The following is a 24,396-nucleotide window of genomic DNA, read 5'->3' as shown; positions in this document are numbered from 1 at the left end:
TGCAAAGCAACTGCAAAGACACAAAACTACTACAAAATGGGCAAAGCAAACACAAAGAGGCACAAAATTACTGCAAGGAGACACAAAACAAACAAAACAAACACAGACACATAAAAAGAGCTACAAAGGGATGCAAAATAACCAGAAGGGACACAAAATAATGTTGAAGAGATACAAAATAGCTACAAGGAGACATAAAATGACCAAAAAGACACAAAGTTACCTCAAAGAGACACATAACAACTACAAAAGACACAAAATAACCTGAGAAAAACACAAAATTATGTGAAAGAGACATAAATGAACTACAAATGAGGCAAAACAAACACAAAGACACACAAAAAACAGGAAAGACACAAAATGATGTCAAAGAGACATTAAATAACCACAAAAAAACACACAATCCCCCAGAAAAGACACAAAATGATGTCAAAGAGACACAAAATAACTACAAAGAGACACAAAAACAGGAGACACAAAATGATGTCAAAGAGACACAAAATAACTACAGAGATATAAAAAAAGGAAAGACACGAAATGATGTCAAAGAGACATAAAATAACCACAAAAAGACACAAAAAGATCCTTCTATGTTATCTGATCTTAGAGCCCTAGCATGAAGTCGGACCATGTGGTAAAATCTAGTCATAAGACATCGGTTGTTGCAATTTGGCATTTTATGGGGGTGAGTAACAGGGGCCCCCTTGCAGATTGATTTGGCCATGACTATAGACTAAGGTACTGTTTGCTGTTTCTTAAATCTTGCCCCTGACACATACACACCCATTTTATAATGTATAATGACTAAAACTTGTACTGAAACTATTAAAAACTAAATCAAAACTAAAAAAAACAAAACAAAACAAAACAAAAAAACAATAAAAATTAAACTGAAACAAGCAAACTCACGCTATCAACTGAAACGGAACTGAATTGAAACCAAAATTTAAAAAAAAAAAAATAGGATATTGACAAGTTTCATGTTATTTTGAATGCAGGTCGGTGAGTTTCCGGTGCCGCCGTGACGTCCAGGCTGCCTCTCGCTGACTTGACGCTGCCGAAGCAGAGCTGTGACGTAGCGTACCAACACTGCACTGCTCGTGCTGATGCTGCAGTTGCTAGGGCGCGTGGAGCAGACGGCGGTGAGGAGAAGTGAGGTAAACAAGTGGAGGAGAGGAAATGTCTCCCTCCTGTGTCGACTGCAGCAACTGATGGTGAGTCTCTGAGAACTGTTTTGTGTCACAGGGTTACTAAAATGTATATTAAAGCTGTTTCTGACTTATTTTAACCATTAACCGAGGAATAGGACTGTACGTCACACAGCTGTGGTCCTCTACTGCTGTCCTCTTCTGACGTATGCAAAAACTAATATGGCTACCAAAATAGTACGGTCAGTGTTGCCTTTTACTGATAATACAATTTTAACTCCTACTTTACATAGCCACCTACTTTTTAAAAGTATGAAAAGGTGTTTTTATTAAAATGCAAACATGAGAACAACAGAAATAGGATAACACACAACTATCACTGAGAGTTTTTAAAGGAATAGTTAAGCATTTTGGCACTATTCCCCCATCGTTAAAATCAAAATTGTCATTTTTACACTTAGGTTTATATACATTTATAAACTAAGGGGATTTTCAGTGTTAATATGGAGTTGGAAAAACAGGTTGCTTGCTGTAGTTTCATGTTTAACATAAAAGGTATTAAAGTCCAAAGTCATTTAATTAAAACAGTCCCAGTTTTAAACCTCTACAGGCCTTTTTCATGTCACAGTAGGAGGAACACAGGTGTAAATAATGAAATTAATGATGGCCGAGTTTCACAGAGCTACGTTGCTTTGAGGATCTCAGTATTGTGTGTGCCGGCTCACTGTCACTCTCATTGGAGTGCTTGAATACAACAGAGCCATTGTTGGTGTAATTAGTGACACCTGTGCTTATCCTACTATGACAAGTCAGAATGTCTGCGGTAAGAAAGGCCTATTAAAGCAATTATCTTTATTACTTCTTTGTAAAACTACTACTGATATTTTTCCTGTTACAGTACTTTCAGAATAAACTGCCTGAAACCCAAATGAGACATGCCCTTGACAGATGTAACCAACAATTATTTCATACATTTATTGAGTTTTTTTTCTTCCATATTGACTTGAAAATGTTTACAGAAACTGTACCGAGCAGATGCATAGCAATGGAATCAAAGGCCATGTCCATTGAATGCAAAACAGAATTCCATAAAAACGATGCAAATATCAATGCAATACACTTACATATGTTTTCTCATACAAATTACAGATTACAAAAACATAAATGAGATCTTTTAATATGCCCTGAAGCAGCGCTGAAAATACAGAATGGGTACAATGACATTTCAGCACGCCTGTACAGCGCTAGGCCCCAACAATTTTAATGCTTGCTGACGTAAAGAAACACAACACGTGCGCACACACACACACTGAAATCAGTCATTCGAACATCAAGGGATGAGACAACAAGAAGCAGAAATAATATCCAGCGTGCTTCAGAGAGGTTTGGTTTCTTTTCTACTAGTATCTGATTTCCAACAGAGTTCAAAGAGCAGAATCTGGGCTTTCGAGTGTTTCAGGTCTTTCAGTCACATACAGACAGCTAAACACAGAGTCCACAGTGAGGTCAGGTGATAGTGGTACAGTGATTGAGTCGGCCACTGTAACAGATCCCTCCGTAGATTTGATACTGGTGATTGTAGTGTTTAAAGACCCCAGGGTGTGAGCCATTCCTGGTGTAATTGTGCAAGCAGAGGAGTTCCATGAAAACTCACTTTTCCAGTCAGCTGGGATTGATTGTTAGTGTTTGTGTCCCCCTAAAAATAGTTCAGAGAAGAAGGAACAAGAGGAGGATTGTCATCCATTTTCTCCTCTTGAGTCAGGGGGTGATAGAGTATGGTGGATTGTTTACAAAACGATTGTGACAATTCTTAAGTGCAACAGAGATTAACATATCAAAAATAACGACGGGATAAAACAATGACCAAAATAATAGAGGCGATAAAACATCGAAAGCATCTAAAAGCTACATCCTATTGCACAATTAAAAATTATGATACAAAAAAATGGATACAGTCGAAAAAGATAAAATTGGTATTGCATACAAATCAGGGAAATAAAAATTATTGTAGTTTGTTCCGTCTTTTAAGACCGTCAATTCTTTTACAGAGCCTTCTCTCAAATGTTGCTTGATACAGCAGAGTACGAGAAAGAACGCTCAAAGAGTTGATTGTTTTTCATCGCCTTTTTAAGTTTAGAGACCACCTCTTGTTGTGGTCGCAACAGACAGGACTTCAAAACACTGATTTTAGTCGGTTCAAAGTGCACATAGAAAGAAAGAAATCCATTTAAAAGATTGCTATGCTCATGAGGGTGAAACATGTAAAAAAAAAAACAACAACAAAGGGAGATTAATAAAACGCAGAAACAGAAGCAGATGAAAATGCTGCATAGCTGGATTCCATTTAAAGCAATGCCATCATTAGAAAGACACACAGGAGTGAGACAGGCCTAATTACTGTACACGATCAGACTCGACTGTTTGTTCACAAGACACTCCATAGCTTCCTCTTGCTGATTTAGAGCAGAGAGCTCAACAGACAGAAACCAAACGCACTCTGCTTATTTTTTTCCAGTCTTGTCAGAGGGTCTGAGTTCACACTTGCGTGTCGCTGGGCTCACTCGCCAAGCTCCCTCCCCGCAGGTAGATGGCCGAACTGGATTTAGGCCGGTTCTGACTGTGACCTTGACCACGGGAGGAGCCGTTGTTGTTGACCTCCGGCCCCCTGGTGTCTGAGGAGATAACCCATGTGGTGGGTCGCCACTTCTTCAGGGAATAAGGCGTTTTGACGCGCTTCTTGATCTTATCTCCTGTCCCCAAGGCTCCATCTGTCTGTACCAAACCCTCCCCTGGAAAACAGAGAGAACACTGATAAGTGTTTTGTTCCAAGTTTTTTTATACCAGTGTACATGAAACATATTCAATACCAGTCTTCTGTAGGGCATGTAAGACTACAAGTCCTTGAAAGGGTCGCTTTAGTATTACCATTTATTAAAACAGCACTCTAGCAATTCAGTTTTACACCCGGGCTACACTGCTCACATGAGCAGCATGGCTCAGTTGCTGCTCAGCTGCCAAACATCAAGAGATTCGTAATCTTGCACATTTTTTCCATGTGACACTCATAGTTTTTGGCAAAATCAGACAATGAAAATGGTCTTTTGATATACTGACATCACACCACCTTTCACTACAGGTTCAATGTCTTTATCTGTCACAGACATGAAAAAAAAGTGACAATATAGTGAAATATTTGCAGGACTGTGTTGTTCAAAATGCAGTGGCTTGCAAAGCTCCATAACTTAGTGGAGTACTGGCTTTTAACTGTAAAAATACGGAAGTCATACCAGCCACTATCAAAGAAGCGTTCAGTGAGGAGAGATTGGGCTGGCAGGCAGCTCTGCAACAGTGCTGCTGCAGCAAGCCTGTCAGTGTGAAAACTGCACCCATGTGAGCCACAGCAGTTCAGAAAGGCAGTCATCATACGCTGCTCATGCAAAGCAGTATGGCCTGGGTGATACACTTCAATTAAGTTGGGAAACATCATTTTGAAAAGATTGTCAAAACTGAAGTAGCAGAGGCCAAGATATCCTGACTTTTATTCCCTAGTCAATCTCCAAAGTCACTGAATTCGACATTTCCTGTAATGCAATCGATAGTTTCATCAGACCCTTCCTGCCTGGTAATGTCTATTTTATTCCAACTGCATGCCCCAGTAAGAAACTTTCTGTCACAAGTCTCCAAGCCTAAACTGAGATAGGCCCAATGATACCTCTATGACATCAGGGTTTATTTTCACAGGCTGAGTAGTACTCCACATAACAAGCAGACTGATCTTGATGTCTAAAATTGGCGTAGTGTCTCTTTAAGGCTACATAACTCGTCATAGTTGATCTATTACACAATAGAGCAATAGAGTGCTTAAATTATTAGTCAGGTTAGTTTGTTAACAAAAAACTTATGAATCACCCAAATAATTTTAAGTAATTTATCAAATAAAAAATGTCAAACATTTGTAGTTTCTCCAGTGCGAAGATTTGCATCTTATATCATTTTAAACAAAAGGATAACTCTGTATTTTTGTTGTTACTGTCAACAAATCCCATGTGCACATTCAAATCATCAGTGAATGCATCCACCACATTTATGTGTATTAAAGCCTGATATATCTAATTCTTATTAGCTCCACTGTTACCCACAAACTATAAAACACATCAATGAGCCATACTGTTGCACTGGACATGAAAATGACTCTTGTGTGAGGTGTTGGTGTATGAAATCACCTAATGAGGCCAGGTCCTGTGTTGTGAAGGACAGGTCCAAGGAGTTTGGTCTCTCAGGCCTGCGGGCTCGAGGCTGCCTGAGCAGGGCCTCCCCTCTCATGGTGACCGAAGCTTCGCCCTGGGGGGCAGCCATGCCAGACCCCGAACCCGAGCTTTCTCCTGGGGGCCCCGTGGTTTCCCTGCTTCCTCCCTCCCCACTCCCCTCCTCCTCTCCTCCATCACTCTCTCCTCCACTCTCCCCGTCCCCCTGGCCATGGCCGGTGTTGCTGTTGTTGTTATTCGTGTTGGGTCGGGCTGAGCGGAGAGCTGCGACGCTCGAGGACGTTTCTCTTGGATCGGGCTGCTCTTGCTCGCGGCTCAGAAGTGGCTCATGTTCATCAGGGCTGGCTGTGATGACGCCGAGGCTCAGACGGCTGTCGTCTGACCTCAGGGCTCCAGACCCATTCTGAGTTATGCTGGATCCTCCGAAACCTGTCGCTCCGCCTGCAGCCATAGACGAGATCCCAGCACTGGCGTGACCATTGACAGCACCATTAACGCTACCATTAACATGCGTGTCTCGTAGAGCAGGTGTGTTGTTTGTGCCTGTGCCCCGATGGGGCTCTACAGCTGTGTTTGTGCCTGTTACTGCACCAATGTTCATCTTTGTTCCCTCCACCTGTCGCAAGTTGGACTTCCCCGAGCGTCCAAACTTGAACCTGAGTGAAGACGACGACTCCTTCTTGGTGGGCTTGGTGCGCAGAGGCAGACTGGATGGCCTCTTGGGCAGGTTCTGCTGCTTGGGCAGGGGGAAGATGGTGGTGGGCATGGAGCCAGTGGGGTCCGATGTGCCTGCAGCCTCACTGGCCATCTTGATGAGGGGGTAAAGGAGGCTGGAGCTGCCGGGGCTCAGTGGATCTGGAGAGCAGAACTGCTTCTGCGAGTGCTCCATGAGGTTCTCGTCTGAGCTCTCCTTCAGGTTCTTGTCTACTTCTTTCGGGTCAAGCTTGGTGGTTTCCAGGTCTTCCTGGGTCAGATGGAGGCATACAGGGACTGTGGCAGTCCCTGCAGGTCCCTCAGAGTCAGAGATAATAGTGGTGGTTGTAGTGGAGGCTGAGGGGCTGCCTCTCAGGCCCATACTGGTGCTGCTGCCCTCTGGGCTTGGCAGGCGGGCGTTGGCTTGCTGCTGGCGCTCCTGGTTGATTGAATTCCGGTTTCTCTCTCCGGTCCCAGGCCCAGCTCGACCACTTACAGAGCCAGTGGTCTCAGCCTGTGTATTCTTGGCAACGCCCTCATGCTCTTCAATGTAAGTGGAGGGGTGGTCAGTGTACGGGCCAGACTTTGGCGTCATACGATTTCTGGCAGAAAACATAGACAGTGCAGAAAATGTTAAAGTCAAGATTTGAAACAAGTACCGCCATGACAGAGGTAGGTCTGTGTTCACGCCTACCTCTCATTGTGCAGTGTGGTGGACATGGGGTTGAGTGTCGGGCTGACGGACTTGGAGCGGTCCCATATGAGGAGCAGTTCTGCCAGTCGTTCCTCAGCACACTGTGCTGTGAGTCGGGCCTCTGCATCCTGGTCCCAACAGTCCTCCATTGTCTCTTTCAAAGAGCGGACCGCCTGGAGGAGACACAGTTTTCATATTTAAAATTTGAGCAATATAAACATTGATTGCTATAGAAACATTTCCTGGATTTTTCCACCCGTATTTTACACTAAAGAAAGTGTAAGAAGGGATCTCTTCACAGCAAGTACAGACAGGAGTAACAATTACAGTGACCAATAACTGTTTTATGTCTACATGTGCATGACAGTATTGTTGTAAGACAGATGAGGGAAAGAAAGATGCAACAAAAGGTCCCTGGGGGGGACTCGATGTTTCTGTTAATTGGTCAAGCTCTTAACCCCTGAGCCACCGGCATGCCCACACTACCAGAGCATTTTCAAGCCTATCTGAACACATTGCTCACATGCCCATACAGTTTGTAGACTCAAAGAGTTAATGGTCGCTGTGATTGTTTCCCTCTCCATAGCGGTTGCAAAGAGTTCCCTTTATAGGGCAATTTCAATTTAAGTGTTTGGGGACAAACTCTCAGCCCTTATCCTGTGTTAAAATGCATTCCTAAGTCTTGAGAAGTGTGTGATAGTCAAATCAAGTGGGCATCTTCAGAAGTTAGTCATTTTTGTGCCATTTTCCTCCTTATGTCACTCCACTCCTCTGCAGTTCAGTAAGTAAACACAGCTGAGGGCACACATGGGAAATTTTAAACTGAAAAGGCCTACTCTGGAGTATACCCACTTTATTTGTATAACTCAGACTGATAAAGCCTCATATTAGCTTCAGCTGAACACTGCAAGTTGTTTGTACGCAAAACAAAGACTGTGGGTTTTGTCTTTGCAGCCAGTATGAACAGGAGTAATTATTATAGCCAACAAAAACAGTTTCAATGCACAGAAGAGAATTATTTGTCCTTAAAGCAAAACAGAAACTGTGTCTTAGTGCCATATTTAAACCATCTTTGTGCATGTTCTAAAGGGTGTGGCATAAGTCCAACTTCACTTTTGTCGGTTAAATGGCGCAAAATCTGGATGCACAGTAAGGTGCAAGGGGTAAAAGGGTTGTACTTAGTCCCTCAAATAATGATGAGTGTGTTTTAGGTGTAACATGAATTCAACCAATCAACCTGGCCTGTGATGTTTATAGCATATTGTGCCTCTCTTTTGCCCCCAATGTTTCCTGTACTGTATGTACCAAAGACAATCATCTCAAGATAAAGTTGAATGACACGTTTCACACTTTGCTGACGGTGTATTATAATTTGTCTGGCACTGCTGTCTCACACACACATATGAACATACCAAACTGTTCTCTTTCCAGGCCTCGGGGAATTTGGGCCGTTGCTTCTCCCTGGATACCAGGACCTGCATGTCCTCAAACGTTGGGTGGTTCCCTGCCTCCGCCTGGAAGGCCATCTGGTACTCTGGCACAGACTCTCCTAGAGGTAGGGCAGGAAGAGGAAGGATGTGTTTTAGATATTTTTCATGAAGCAGAAATATTCATTAAACTCATGAATGCGCTATCTGCGTTCTATGTCTGCTTCCCACTATGATGAATGTGTATTTAATGGCTTTTTGCTCTTTGTCGCATGGGAGGGGCTCGTTCTTTTGTTGTTTGTTATAATAATGGGAGTACAATTTAAACAGTACTACAACCATTTGTATCTTTGTGTCTAAAGACAGCCTTCACACAGTGCCTCTGTCTGTCTGTCTGTCTGTCTTACCAGGGAAAAGGTCAGTGCATCTCATGAAGGTCTCCCAGTAGATCAGGCCCAGGGCGTACATATCCACCTGCTTCAGTGCTGACTCACAGTCCCTCAGGTTCACCGCACCCTCCAGAACCTCTGGAGCCATATAGCGGATTGTCCCCACCTGGCAGACAAAGCAGGAATAAATGAAGAAGAAAAAAAGATGTGTGCGGGATTTAGGAGAGGTGAGTCATGAGAAAAGGTATGTAATGAAAGACAAAGAGACCGGAAGAAAGCAAAGAAAAAGATAAGGAATGATGTCAGATTTTATACTGTATTCTCCTGATTATCTCATATTGCACTGACCTCATATATAGATTCTAAAAGCTCCTGACTACTCACCTCACTTATGGCTGCATTTTCCTCCTCCCCGTGACGCGCCGGCCTGTTTCCTGTCAGCTTCATGGACAGGCCAAAATCGATGATGACACACGTGCCGTCAGCCTTGACAAGAACATTCCGGCTGTTCAGGTCCCTGTGGGACACCGCCGGCTTGTACAAGTCTTGATGGATGAAAGGAGAGAGGGACAAAAAAAATGACAAAGAGAGAATCAGGAGAAGACACAAGACAAAAGGATTGGGCTGATTTATCTTTCATTGAAAATGTAAGCCTGTACAACACTCCCAAAATGTTTGCTTCAAAGATACAATATTCTCTGGCTGTGTTTGTGGTATTTGCAAATGAATCTTAACATCCAGAAAATCCTTTCATATAGCTTTCTTTTACCCTCATTACTCATTGTTCACCAAAGCAAGCTCCACTGTCAACAGACAGCTAAACCCTCTAATCTAATCTACAACAATGGGATTAAGACCATAACAGAGTAGCCTCTGCCTGCAGTGTGTTACTGTCCAGCAGAGGGTGCAGTGAGGCAGAGGGCGGCTGGAAGTTGTGGCAGCCACCACAGTTATCTGCTGCCTTCTATTGATGTGCAGGAGGAGTGGGGGAGGATGACGACTGTACCAAAGCCTGAGAGATTCTGCTGTTAGCAGCTACACACAAACACCAGCCCTCTCTTTCTCTCCTGTCACTTCTCCGCTCTGACGATCACTTTGGACTTGCAGGGCAAGAGAACGAAAGGAGATAGACACCCCCGCTTGTATTTGTCACATGCTTGCACAAACAGAATAACTTCTATTCTTTTACTTCACACACTACTTCAAGTGCACTTTCTTCTCCCCTCGCCTCTAAGACTGTTTGATGTGTATCTGCACTGATGAAGAGAGAGGAGGAGGGCTAAGTGCAACCGCTGAGGCTGAGGTTTGGTGACAGGGAAAAAAGAGTCAAGGCTTAGTTCAGTTGTCACTTCTGCCTCCCAAGACTGATTTCATTGAGCCACGGGGATACTCACATGTCATCTGAATCCCTCTCTTTCATCCGCCTTCCTTCCCCCTAGTTTGTCCCTATCTCCATTTTTTACACTCTCTTAGACTAGCTCGAGGCCAGTCTATAAATACCCTTGGCTGGGCGTGCACGCAGTGTGTATGTGTGTGTTTGTCAAAATGCAGGGATGCAAAGCGCTCCAAGCCAAACAGACCCACGTGGAGCTGCAGTGTGCATGTCGTAAGACGGCTCAAGCGCCAGGCAGTGAGACAGTCTACAGACTAAAGCCTTTCTAAACAAGCTAAACTAACAGGGAAACACACACAAAGGCTTTCCCTTTTTCCACCACAATTCTTTGTATGTGTTTCAGTAACAGATGGAAGGAACAGCCTTGGAACTTCAGTCTGAATAAACTGTGAGCAGTTATGTAATTAAATGAGTGTGTTTGTGTGTGTGTGTGTGTGTGTGTGTGTGTGTCCTCCAGCTCACCTCCTTTGAAGAGCTCAGTGTGCAGGTACGCCAGGCCGCGGGTGACAGAGTGAGCGAGCCGGCAGCTGCTGACCCAATCGTTGGTCTGGACGCCCAGGTAGCGGCTCAGAGAGCCCTAAGGAGTGCATGGGCACAGAGGACAGGGAAGGATAGAGGGTGCAGAGAGTGAGGGGGGGGAAAACGAGGATAAAAACAGACAGAAATAGAGATGGATGAGGAAGGTAAACAAGGGACATTAGATGGACGAACACGGGAGAGACAGAGAGAGAATACAGAGAAAATCATCCACCAGCATCAAAGATCTAACTGATATAAAGACACACAGATGCGCAGGAATAACAAAATCTAAAAAAAAAAAGAAGAAGAGGAGAAAAAAAATGGCTGACTTGGTGTTTTTCACTTCAGTCAACAAACAGCAAGTAATGTGTGTGTGTGTGTGTGTGTGTGTGTGTGTGTGTCCGTCCATCCACCCATCTGCGTAGGGAAAGTCTTAGAGGTGAGCCCAATCTCCAAACCGACATTAAGAATTATAGTGACGACACAGCTTCATCCAAAAAAGACGACAATCCTACAAACCTGTTTGCATGGCAAAAAAAAACTGATATTCCACTAATATTCCTGTTGACATGCAGCTGTGTATATTCCGATTAATGCACCCTAGCATGGTTTATCATGTCAAAAAATGGAAAAGAAGAACGGTTGGAGCCGCTTTAGCTATTTTGCATCTTAATAGGATGTTTTCAAAGTTTTTCATCAGTGGCGGACTTGTTAGACTGTGCAAACACACCTTCCCTCTATATATAATATGTAAGTCTTTCATAATGTTTAAAAGTAGATGTCTTTCTCCTTCTGACCAGAAATGTGAGCTTTTCTCTTGGACATGCATCTCTACCCAGCCATGCAAACAGTTGGCTGGCCAGTTGATGTACAGCATATCCATGGCAACCATAAGCTGACGATAAACACGCAAGAGGCCGTGTGTTGCAAACTGCTGTATACATTTACACCGAATGCTCCTAAAACCCAACCTCTGCCCGTATATCCCAAGTCTTGATCGGAAAATGGTGCATTCGCCAAAAAGCCTACTTCAGAATATCCAAACAGAATATAATGTTTACATGACCCATATCAAAATCAGAATACTGTCATATTTGGAATACAGTGAAATATTAGTGTGCATATAAACATAGTAAGTGATCCTACATGACAGAACGTGCCTATCCCAAGCCCCTCACAGCGCTCTGAGCCCACATCACCTACTTCCCAAGCCCCTAGTGGCTCTGAGGCATATCCACCCCAGGTGATTGATCGCCCAATAAGTGACCTCTCTGCTGTAAATGAGCCCGTCTGTCAGCCTACGCTTAAGTCATTCCTGACACAATCAGTGATTGAGATTAGATTGATAAGGCAATGGTTGTTTCTTATATTTAGTGTGCAGTAGGTGAATAGCCTTTGGCTGGCTGTCACTTGTTGAATAATAAACTGTGTATTAGTCAACATTGCTGCCTAGGGCTTAGTATCTGCAATTCTGGTTTTACGGTTTTTAAATGTATTATGCATGTCTGTTTTCTGACTTGGTACAACATGAAAATTTTTTAGTAATATTTTGTGAGAATTTGACAGTCTTCTGCATTTGCACTCAAACCAGGCTCAACTGGTATGAATAATGAGCATATAAAGAAAACCTGTTGGGTTACTTTATATATGATTTAAAAACAGAGGACCTGCGTCTTCCAGGCTTATTTCAGTCTTATGGATTTAGAAGAGTACTCCACCAAGTTAACATTGCACTCGTGTAACACTGTCAGACTCACAATGGACAATACATAAAGGATCAAAATCAATGCTGCAGAACCAGAGATATGTTTTTCTTCCTCTCCAAACATTCTTATTCCCGACCAAACTTCTTTTTGTAATTGTTGTACCATTCAATTATGGCTCACTCAACTATCACAATATTTCTGGCCATGCTACTGTGTTCAACCCCATCTGACACATATTCAATTAATTTTTACAATAAAATTACGTAGCATCACCATCAATAAAGAGGGTAAAGACATCTTCTGAAAAGATTATATTCACATTTATAATTTAGAACATAAAAAAAGCCTTGTGCTTTGACCTCCCTGTGGAGGGGGCAGAGTTTCACAATGAAGTTGACTTACAAAATATTTTATCACCACCCAATAAAAGCCTTGCAGTTTCCTCAAGTTATTAGATTTTTGCAGAGGGAAAGCAACATGCAATTCTGGTTTGTGTAAAGATGATAATGTCTTCTCAAAGACTCCATGAAAATGTTAACCAGAAATTATGCTGGATGTTATTAAACTGCTTCCTTAATTATCTCCATCAACCTTGATAATCCATTACTGGTCTAGCCCTGATACACAAACACACACGTGCACTTACATTTCATCTATTCTCTCAAAATCAATCACGAGGCAATTTGCACATCCGCTACTAAATAAAATTACATTACATCTGTTCATTTTAAATAAATTATATTATCATTTACTTGAATGCATTATGTGTCTCGGTCTCCTGTCCTGGCTTGCACCACGTTTCTATGACAACATGTACTGGCGTAATGGTTACAATAAAAAAAAAAGGCTTCTTTCACCGGCTGGGTGGGGGTTCACTCACTTGTAATTATGATGCTGAAGGCTTTGACAGCAAACAGATTCAGTTTTAAGGTACATCTGCATTAATATAGAGTTCCCAGAGGCAGCCTGCAGCAGTCAGTGTCCAAGTTTTCTTTTGCTACACCAGCTGCATGTTCATTATTTGTCTGCAGCAGAAGCTGAGGTGGATTAAATGTTTTGTTTTGTTTTTTTTAATTTATAATGACTACCCTGTCCATCTCTCAGAATCCACATTGAAGTTCTTTAGGCCTGCAAACTCAAGTGGGGGAAAAAGGGGGAAAGGTGATAGTGCATAGTGTGTAGTGATAGACCAAGGCAATCAATCAATCTCCTTCACAACCCCTGACAATCCACCCTTCTTTTTGAGCAGACACACACTAAATAATTCACATTAACTTCAAATGCATCATTTTCAGTGCTGAAAAGATCAGACAGTTTCTGGATTAGTACACTAACAACATTAATGGAGATTAATTTTATGTCAATCAATCGGTTTCTCAAATGAGAAGATTTGCTGCAACTATAGCAACTTAAATATCTTTGGGTTTTGGACCACTGGTCTCTTTGGACTCTGGAAGACCAAGGAAGGCATTTTCCACTATTATCTGACATTTTCTAGACTAGTGGTTGTCAACCAGGGGTCTGGGGTCAACCAGAGGTCCTTGAGGGAGTTCCTGGGGGTCCCCAGAAAAATGGGGAATATGTTACTTTCACCATTTAAAACACCATAGGAGTGAGTGCAATGTTTTTTGCTGGCCTGAACTAATTTAATTTTTAATTTAATTTACTTTATTAATCCCCCTGAGGGGAAATTCAATTTTTTCCACTCTTTTGTCATTAACACACAGGTCCGAAAGACACAGACATGCACAAACAGGACCTATACATGTACAAAGTGGAAAGATGTTAGAATAAGGGGGCTGCCTTGGTCAGGCGCCCCGAGCGGTACTGAGGCAAACCTCTCAGTGAGCAACTGGACTGGAGGTCAGGTTTTATTTTGCCCTTGGTTTTATCCTCCTGTCATTACGTTCTAATTATCTCAGTTATCTCATGTTATATTGGTTTTAAGTGTATCCTGTCTTTTTCTAAAATTTTGAACAATAAACACTTGATAAAAAGAGAAAAAAAGAAGTGAGCCTAATATGAGTCACAAGACTGACTATTCTGATCATAGGTTTCACTTCCTCAGCGCTTATGTCTCAAACTGTAATTGACAACTATAGAAGTCTGCTGTGATTTATATTAAACATCTTTTCAGATGAAGGTTCCTGAAGCAAAATCTTACCATTTCAGGGTGTGTGACCTCATGTGTAACAATTTAGAGGCCTGTGACAATTAATTTTAAAAATAATAAACAAATTGATCACCATAAAAACTATTTTATTAAAGCTGCAACTGTTTGTTGGCCATGCCGCCATTTTCTTCCTTGAACCCTTCTCTCCTTCCCACTGCAGTACTTGAGTGAATGACTGACAGTGAAAGTTGCGTCATGTAACAACGCCTGTAACACGCGCGCATCGTACAGACAGACTGCATGGAACAAGGAGCAGCAGCCACAGTAAGTGCCTCACATTTTTTCGTTCAAATTTTGCCTGTCTTCATGTTGAACACACACACACACACACACACACACACACACACACACACACACACACTCTATAAACAACACATCCTACTCCCCACCACTACTCACATGTGGGTAGTAGTCCATGACCAGCAGGTACTCTGTGCGTCCCTCAGGGCCTGTCCGCTCGTCTGCGGCAACAAACCGGGCGATGTTGTCATGCTCCAGCAGCGGTAGCCGGTAGATGGAGCATTCATTGAGGAAGTTCTGGCGGTTGGCTGCAGTGAACACCTTCACAGCCACGGGCCGCTCATCCAGAGAGCCACAGTAAACAGTACCATATCTACCACGGCCAATCAGCTGAAAGAGGTAATGGTGGTGGGATGGAAAAAAAATATTTATAGACTCTTTTGTAAATCTAGACCTTTAACTCTCACTTGTCAAACAAGAAACATGAAATCAGTGGGAATGAAATGATAATTTTGTTTGTGCAGCTTTGAAATGTCACAGAAACACTGACAAGCCAGGATATAGAAAGAATGCTTGACAAATAACAGAAAACAAACAGAAACACATGAGGAGAGGTAGACAAATAAAGACAACCAGGCAGGCAGAGGGGAGATAGGAAATAAACTGAATTACAGACAAACAGCAGGGTTAAGCAGTTAAAATAGCCTCAAGTCACTTCCAAATCATTCAATTAGTGCCCTGGATTGGCCAGAGCACAGTGCGCCATTAAGGTCCAAACACTCTGCTTTTACAGTCATCTGCATGGGAGTAAGAAATGAATTAAGGAGTGACTCTATTTCTGTGTGTTGCCACCTCCACGGCTGCTAAAAACATTTATCTCTGCCTATAAAATACATTGTGAAAGCATTGGCCTCTGTTTTGTCTTTGAGTGAGACTGCACGACACCCCCCCCCCCGCCGCCCTGCTGCAATGAGTTTGATGTGAAAGAACGTGTGCCTGCATTTGATAAGGCACAAGGACAGCATTCTGAATTCAACTCCTGCCTGTAAAGATATTGCTCTCTCGCTTTGGTCTGAAACGCACTGAATAGATGTCAAAAGGAGAAAAAAAACATCACGGCATTTCTGTAGTTCATCTTTTGAGACAGCTAACATTTCACATAGAAGACATCACACCTCTGCATTTGCATTTTTAGCTAATTTACTAGAAATCATGTATAGTTAATATTACTGTGGGCCTTTTCTACAAGCATGCCATAGAGTTTTTGATTTCTATCACTGTTTTCTGCCTTCCAGTCAGCCCCTAGCACTGATTTCACCTTTTTTTTAGTATGATAACCAACTTGCAGAGACTTGAACTGTCTTGGGACAACTCAGTGCTTGGTTCTGGTTTTGTCAGTAATTTTATCACTGTGTGGTAACGCAGCTGAAAGCATGCTGGCATGCTAGGCTGGTGCACTGTAAAAAATAAAATGCACAAAAACACCAGCATGATCCTGTAAAATATGCATGTAGAGTTCTGGTGCTTGTAAAGATGACAGTTTTTTTGTTTTTCTTTCAAACTGGCTCTTATTCTCATAAATACATGGCTGATTTGCAACCAGCTTTGTATCATAACAATGTGTGTAGTATGTGAAACGAACTATGTTAAATTCCGTTCCATCTTACCAGCACCCTGATCTCCCCGCTCCTTTTCCAACGGGATCATTTTTTGGTCCAATGCCATGCAGTGCATTCTGGTAGTTGTAGATTTTCTCACTTTTGAGCAAAAGCGAACACCAAAGCATTTTTTCCTCTGTTTTCTCTGGCCATGTCGAACCAATTTCAAAAGTAACAACCATTGTGTAATTTCATTGCATCACACATCATATGAGATGGATCTAAGTTTCCTGAATCTCCAATATGGAAGTGCTAAGTGCAGAGTTACTGTAACTCATAGTCAGAATAGACATAATTACTAAAATAAGATCAAGGTTGAAAAACCCTGGAATTTTCAGTATTCATCCGACAATCAGCTTTTGAAAAGCACCAAAATAGCCTTGTGTTGCTTTGAAAATGTGTCTTTCAATTGGAGAAATTGTTATCAAAAACAAGACAGATTGGCTGCAATGTTTTTTAGAAAAGTTAAATTGTACTTTAAAAGTTACAGCTGCCATCATGCCGTCTCCTGTGGCGGGATTTTATTTAAATCGGTGGCTGCATTCATTTCCCCTGCACGCCTTTTAATCCCTTCACCCTGCTTATATTGTCATTGTGACTGAATATCATCCCGACTCCATTGACTTCCTATCATAATATAAGCTCTCCCCCTTCCATATCAGGTTCTCGGGATCCTGTGTCATTGCAAGCAAAATCCTATTTTTGTGCGTCCTGACCTGTCACTTGATGCGTTCTGCTGTGATCGGATGATAAAGGTCACATTGACACGACAAACGTAACCGTAAACCTTGATGTATTTTGGGTGTATTTTTGCCTCTATGCCTTTGGTTTCTCCTTTCTTTTCCCAACTCTTGTTTCCCTCCCTCCTGTACACATAGACACACACTGTGTAGAGATGCTGAGAGCACTACATGTCTGACCCAACGATACAAGCTCTCATCTCCGAAAAACAGGCAAGTAGAAATCTGCAGGATTTGGGGTATAAAGGTTGCAGTGAGCCATGCTGTTGAGGGGGATTTACTTTTGCAACCAAATCTATACGCCCGTGGGGAACTGTAGTAGCAATGTTACTAAATCTTGATTAGTCAAATTACCGTTAAACTATTTACAATCACAGCTGTACTGGCCCCTATTGGCTCATATGGTTATTGAGAGTTGTGTTTCACAGTGCTGTGCTGGCACTCTATGCTGGTACTACAATGGTTGGCTCTTTCCTGGGGCAGGAAACAAATTGATACAATTGATGAACAGATGACTGTTTAGTACAAAACTAAAAATATGGCATGCTGCAGCCAGTAGACACAAAGACAGAGGTAGACAGGTGAACAGAGAACACACTGTACGCACTAACCTCCAGCAGTTTGAGATTGTCTAAGTCCAGAGAGCTCTCTGAGCCAGCAGCCTCCATCATATTCAGGTTGTGAAGGCCTTGCTTACCATCTCCTGTTAAAACACACACACACGCACACACGCACACAGAGGAGTTCGGTAAATTTAAAAACATGCAGATGCATTTAAACAAGAGATCAGCTCTGATTCCATTTGCTAAATTAATTGAAATTCTACCAAAAACGTTTAAATGGCCTTGAATAATGAATGTTCCCTGCTCTTCCTCGCAGCGTGGCGCCATGGCAACTCACCGTGCATCATGCGATAACCAAAGAAGGCTGCTACAGCAACGACGGCCAGCACGGAGACTGTTGCCAGGGCGATAATTATTGTCTCTTCGTGGCGCAGTGTGCGAGGGTCTACAAGGGGACACATCAAAAACAAAAGTACAAATCAAACTGTGACCTTTCTGTGGGAAGAGCAAACAACTGAAGCCTTGTGCTGGCCTTTGATTTGTGAGCAAGAAGTCAGAGGAAGGCCATGTACAACAGTGGATATCCATACACTGAGTTACCAGTTTATTAGGTACACTTTTACAATCAATGCTGTCCAGTTCAACAGATCTGCAGCTTTGTACTGGGTGTTGATTGAAATATTCTTACAGATAATGAGCCTTTGGATCAAGACACCAAGACTAAAAACCATATATTAATATGCTTCAATCTGACATAGAGATAAAACATAGGGATATGTATTTTTATAATGGTCAAAAAGAGTTTTTGACCATTACTAGCACTATAAAGCAATGTTTCTATAAGTGGGTTCCTGTTGTCTTTGTATACAAACATGCATATAAGGACGCACATGTATGCACATAGGCATCTGGATGATGCGTTGAACGTTGTTCTGCTGATCAAAAGTTGGTGGCAGTAAAAGTAAGGCCTTGGTATCGTTTTAAAAAATTCAGATACCAGTAACAACAACAGTACCGTTAAAGTGATACTGATACCAACAGAGTATTTCATTTAATATCCTAATGTGAGCGGAGTGCTGTATAGTTTAGCCATTTTTTTTAACGTTTTGGTGGCATCTCAGCACGCTGAACTGCCAACTCTGTTAATATGCCATGCTTGACTTCACCACACCACAGACTGAATGGGTTGTACCTGCTGCGGGAGTGCGAGCTTCGTGCCAGGGACAGTTTTGTGGGTCCGCTCAACTGCACGCACATTGATAGGGCTATCTGTTAGCATCACATGGCTAAGGAGTTTAACGACAGAGTCGAGCCTTCACGGTGTTGGTGTGATTTTGTTGGGACCATTTAATGACTGTTGGACGTTAGCCGCAGGTGTTGTATTAGCTAGGGCTAACAAGGCTGATGTTGAACCGACCGTTCCTTGAGGACAGTGGCACTAGAGACAGCAGCAACAGTGAGATTGCTGATACAGCAGAGAGTCGGGATAGTCTGGGATCAAATTACTGGCGTAAAAAGGACTGTATGCAGGTATCGTTCGACGACAGATATATTGTTACTACTTAGAAGTGAGTTATTTCAGTCAGTACCCTAAAAGGTATTGAGCACCAAGGCCCAGCCCTTGTAACAGTTGACGTACTGCTACGCAGGAGGTATAACAGTGCGCGAAACAAAGGCAGGGAAGAAAACACAGCCAGTCATAAGCGTGGATGTAAATTATTATTCTTCTTTTTTGTATTTTTAAATATATCAGCTGTCAAAAACATGTTTGATTTAGGGATGCACAAATATTGTTTTAGTGAGTAAAACTAAAAGGTAAGCAGAACTTTTGTTTACAAGAAAACGCCACAAAGGCACCTTTAATTTTCACTGTGAGCCACACCCTAAGCCTCTTGGCTTTTTAGCTCTGTCTGCACATATTGTAGGTTGTACTAGAGTTGTCAAAAATATCAATTTATAAATATATGAATTCTGAATATTTGAAATGATTTCAATACAAATTTTCTGCAGTATCGATAAACGAGTACCGCTTTCTCACTCTCTTTAATTTTTTACCATTTACTCCAGTCATTCTGCTGTTCTCTGCTACTAACCAAGAAAAGAAAAATCTTTTTTTCATGTTATATCCTTATCATAGTTATCATTTAAAGAAAATTAAAAATGTATGCCCTCGGTGTCAATTTTCCTCACCATATCGAAAATGGTTTCAAATATCGATATTTTTCAAGGTACTGTTTTAAAGAGAGATATTCCAGTATCGTGACAGCACTAGTTACTGTACAATTCTTTCCTTGGGTTTAAACCTATTAGAATTTTGCTGTGGCTTTTAATATTTTCTTCCTCTATTTTGTACCGTGAAATGGACAAGAGGTCAAAATCAGAGTTGGACAATACTGACAGGTGATTCCAACACCAAGTCACTGTTGTTGTTCAGGTAAAAACTCCAGCAGGGCAATAATTGCAGGGCACTTTTTGCCCATGACTGCAACATTTTGAACAGACTAGTAAGTGGGCATGACATATGTTATATTATTTTTGGTTTCTTTCCCAGCACAGGCCAACATACACAAACTACACAAACACCCATTGCCTTGGGTGTGCAAGTGTGTGTGTTTGTGAACAGTCAGGCATGCTGCGAAGCGCTTTGAGGAAAAGACAGAAAACATCAATTAAGCCCAAACAACCATGAAGCATAATGAACAGACGGGAAAGCAGCGCAGGACGAGAGAATCAGAGGATGTGTGGGAAGTGAATGGAGAGAGTGAGAGAAAACAGAGAGAACACTAGAGAGCTGGTCAGATGAATTTGGTTATAGTGGCAGGTAGAAGCAGTTAGCTGAGGTTGCTGCAGTTTCAGCTGTCAGGTATATGTGATTAATGAAACTGCATCTGCTGTAAGTGCTACTCTGGAGACAAACATTCTCACACTTAAATATACCAACATTTGCCCCGCTCTTACGCACCACTAGTGTACACTGCAGAAAATGTATAACAGTCCAGAGCAGCTGCCCAGAAACACACAGAATCACGCTCTCTCCTGCATCCATTATATTTGTCAACACACTGGTGCTGCCGTGAGACACCGGCTTTATCAATAATTGATGACCTCGAGAGCCTCAGGGCAGCTTTGACTGACATGCTAGCATGAGCATGCATACACACAAGCTCTGGCACACACACACAGGAGTTGACACAGCTCCCCTCAAATGCCAAGGTCAGTGAGTTCATCGTCAACAAGAAGGGTTGCTCAGGAAGCCATCTGACAAACACAGACGCACACACTGGCACACCCAAAAATGTGTCTCCATTATGTTAATAAAGCATTTTCATTTTATGCAGCTTTATGTCTCTACTCCGCTAAATTGTAGCTAATAGCTAATTTGCATATTTGGATTATAAATACAAAATAGAATCAACGAGTAAATTATGTCGAATTTTAATAGTGTGCACCAGAGGAGGGGCCAAGTCAGTGTTTTGCAAGTCAAAACTGACAAGTCCCAAGTCCTAAACATTAAGTTTAAAATCCTCAACAAGTCAAAATGTCCTCTTTACTAGATGTAATGCCATTTTAACAACAGAAAATAATATCTTAAATTTATAAATATCATAAATGCTTTTAAAATTTGTTTGTTAAAAGTTGTTGCGTGTCCGTCTGTAACTTTTGAGCAGCATGTTTTGCATACTCCAATCATTTTGCTTCCATCTAGTTTTTGTGCGCAAACAAAATTATTTTCGATATATATATTTTTAAAATGATCATTTTCTTTAACTAAACAAAGTGGAACTGGGAAATGACATGTCGACTTGGAAGGAATTAGGGGATGTGCGTGATTTAGTCAACTTGATCAAATGTTGCTACCCTTGCTAGTCGGCACCAGAAATACTAATTGGTCAAACTTATTATTAAAAATATTATTTTATACAATTGCATTCACCCAGTGAAAATGCTGTTGTAATAATCAGGCATGTTTTCTGAAGAATTATCCCAGGAATTTCCCAAAAAATAGTTTCCAAAAAATATTATTTGTTTACTTTTACTTGATTACGTGATTTGTTGTCATGTTTTGTAGGATAATGTACAATGTTGATAATGCACAGTCCAAAGTGCCACACATTTCAGCGGCCTTTATTTAAAATAGAATTTGGTAATTAAAAAAATCTGATTGACGTTTTAAAAATGCTCATTTAGGCAGTATCAGATATCGGCAAAAATACAATATCGTACATCCCTAGGATATTTTGATGTAGATCCTTTTTTTTCTTGGGTAAAATTTTGAGTGCAGGACTTTTACTCCTACAATGTGGCAGTGCTACCTTTACCTAAGTAAAAGATCTGAGGACGTGTCCCACCACCTCACCCTGAATGTCGTCATCCGTGGTTCTTGGCTGAAGATCACTCAAACAGCCGACTGACTCAAACCATTTCCTACTAATACTGACATAAATCTGCCCCGACATGCAAGTAATTAACCAAGCAAAAACAGAAACAGGATTCAAAGTTGCAATACAAGCCAGAGTTAGACATCTCAGATCAATCAAATGTCCTTCTAATTTTTCTATTTTCCCCCCAACTTTTTCGTCATCTGTAAACTCAGTGGAACAGTCACAGGCACGCCCGCAGACAGACAGATAGAGCAGACGCCTTGTAATCCGTGGAATGCAGAGAGACGACATGGATGGTAGAGAGTGTGTGTTTGTGTTTATGTGTGGGCAGGAGAGATGATGAAGTGCCGCCGTCACCCACCTCCCTCCTCCTGCCACACACATTGCTTTCATTCATAGCTAAACCTTGAAAGGAAGGAAAAATTAACAATACATTTGTTAACTTGGTTTGACACCTTACTAAGAGCTCGAAGACAACTTATTAAAAAAAAAAAGGCACTGACAGAAACGGAATTTGGTACCAAATACTTTCATGGCTCTTTGACGAATATAATCTATAGCGCCTCTGAGTGAAAACACTGAGAATGCTCACAGCTTATCTGTCCGTGAACACAAACCAATTCATCTCTGCGATAAATAGCTGTCAAGGCTCATAATGGATGGCAATCAGGAGGCTCTGTTTTAAAACTGAATGATGAAGCAGAGGAGGAGGAGGACGAGGAGGACGAGAGCAAACGGAGCTACAAGTAGGTGTAGATACTTTAGCTCTGATATATCAAACATTCTTTCATTCTTTTCTGTTAATAGCTTTGTGTTTCAGGACTGTGTGGGCCTGCATTTGTTTTCTCCCACTTATTTCCATTGTTAGTCATTTTCTTTCATTCATTCCCCCTGCCTAGTGCACCCAATTGTGTAAGAGATGATTGCAAGCAACCGTGGCAGAAGTTAGTCTCTAAAAAACAGGGTCGCGGGTCAATGTATCTGTATGAAAAGAAGGACAAATTAACATCATCTAAACTGAATTCAGGAAGTATAAATCCAAAACAGATTTCCTATCAAAGAAATACAACTCTTCTTACAGTTAATCCTTGCAGTAAAACTGCTAAACACTGGTCATATAAAAGGAAGATGCGTCATGACTAGAAAGGAGTCTGTTGGCAAGAAATTTAGTGAAACTCGCTACAAAACAAGTCAGCATTGGATGTCATCTGTTGTATCCCTGCATGTAGAGCACAGCACAGAGCACAGCAGTAATTAATTGTGGTGTCCTTACAGATGGGTTGTGCCGTGGTGGGACTGGGTGGTGGGAAGTCCTCTGTGAAGTTGACATTGCACATGTCGCTGCCGCAGCAGCAGAAGTGGTATGTCCCATTCTGGATCTGTGGAGGGAAGTTGGTCACCACACAGCGTTCGTCACGGCAACCCTGGTGGTCGCTCAGGTGGGTCCAGCAACCTGACAGAGAGAGGTAACAGACAGTAATGAAGACTTGTCATAAAAATAATAATATATGCAGAATACTGATAAAATGTTTGTCAGTGATTCTGATTGCGCTATTTTCAATCACATAATTTCATAATTCACTTAATATTCAAATTTTAGTGTCACAGAAAACTAGTTACATTTCTACCAGCAATTTAATAGTGTTTTCTACAACAGATTTTCACAATTTGACCGTCTTAGAAAAGTGCGCCTAGGCCCATTTGACCCCCAGACAACAGCTCCAACAATGGACTAAGTACATCACAGGTAAAATTCAAGTGTCTCTTATCTCGGGCATTTGTGTCATTTTTACAAGTACATAGTGTCTCTCAAGTTGCACCTTGTTTGACCAGTCGCACTTCGCCTGGAGGGCTTTTCTCCCACAGGCCAAAGCAGTAGCTGCCCTTGGCGCATCGAATGGTGGTGTTCTCTGGGGAGACCCGGCCTTCGCCCCCTGCGACTCGCTCCACCTCCCACTGCTGCTGCTGGTCCGTGAAGGCACACTCCCTCTCCTCGCCCTGCGCTGCTGTGAAGATACAGAGGAGTTGGTAAGTCGAGGGCAAGTCTGAGCTGCACAGCTGGATGACAAGAGTCAAGCACATACAATTCTAAGATGGAGGCAGTTTGTGAGTTTGTGTTGATAATCAGGCGTGGTGAGGAGAGAGAGACAGCTCAACAGCTTCATTAATTTATGCCATTTCATCACATCTCTGTATTGATTACTTTCTCATTCCACTGACGCACACCTTTACTATGCACATTTATGATGAAAACTGTCTGATGTAGATGAAAGTCACTCACATCAACCCTTTTCTATTACAGCAAATGCACAAACACACATATTTTCACATTATATATTTATAAAAGCACGCACATATATACACCGCCAGTTCTTGTCTACAAAACACAGAGTCAGATTGATACTT

The 24,396-nt window shown here is 41.9% G+C and overlaps 1 protein-coding gene across 2 annotated transcripts in view; it reads right to left on the bottom strand.

Moving 5' to 3' along the window:
* Nucleotides 1–2,099: 2,099 nt before the first annotated feature.
* Nucleotides 2,100–24,396, bottom strand: part of LOC117249830 (bone morphogenetic protein receptor type-2-like) — a 34,592-nt gene continuing 12,295 nt past the window's right edge. Inside the window, exons 2-13 of one of the 2 annotated variants that reach the window (XM_033615610.2) lie at nucleotides 23,811–23,996; nucleotides 23,264–23,443; nucleotides 17,946–18,053; nucleotides 17,657–17,748; nucleotides 14,807–15,037; nucleotides 10,472–10,586; nucleotides 9,001–9,161; nucleotides 8,635–8,782; nucleotides 8,213–8,349; nucleotides 6,801–6,973; nucleotides 5,372–6,708; nucleotides 2,100–3,937 (exon numbers count right to left, since the gene is read on the bottom strand). In XM_033615610.2, coding sequence (XP_033471501.1) covers nucleotides 3,684–3,937; nucleotides 5,372–6,708; nucleotides 6,801–6,973; nucleotides 8,213–8,349; nucleotides 8,635–8,782; nucleotides 9,001–9,161; nucleotides 10,472–10,586; nucleotides 14,807–15,037; nucleotides 17,657–17,748; nucleotides 17,946–18,053; nucleotides 23,264–23,443; nucleotides 23,811–23,996 — 3,122 coding nt within the window. In that variant the 3' untranslated portion in view covers nucleotides 2,100–3,683. The remainder of the gene's footprint in view (nucleotides 3,938–5,371; nucleotides 6,709–6,800; nucleotides 6,974–8,212; nucleotides 8,350–8,634; nucleotides 8,783–9,000; nucleotides 9,162–10,471; nucleotides 10,587–14,806; nucleotides 15,038–17,656; nucleotides 17,749–17,945; nucleotides 18,054–23,263; nucleotides 23,444–23,810; nucleotides 23,997–24,396) is intronic. The other variant, XM_078165985.1, reaches the window with a different exon arrangement.

Source organism: Epinephelus lanceolatus, chromosome 24 (genome assembly GCF_041903045.1).
Source record: "Epinephelus lanceolatus isolate andai-2023 chromosome 24, ASM4190304v1, whole genome shotgun sequence".
In the NCBI taxonomy this organism is placed as follows: Eukaryota; Metazoa; Chordata; class Actinopteri; order Perciformes; family Serranidae; genus Epinephelus; species Epinephelus lanceolatus.
Note: the sequence above shows the minus strand (reverse complement) of the source record. Positions and strands in the feature narration are given on the sequence as shown.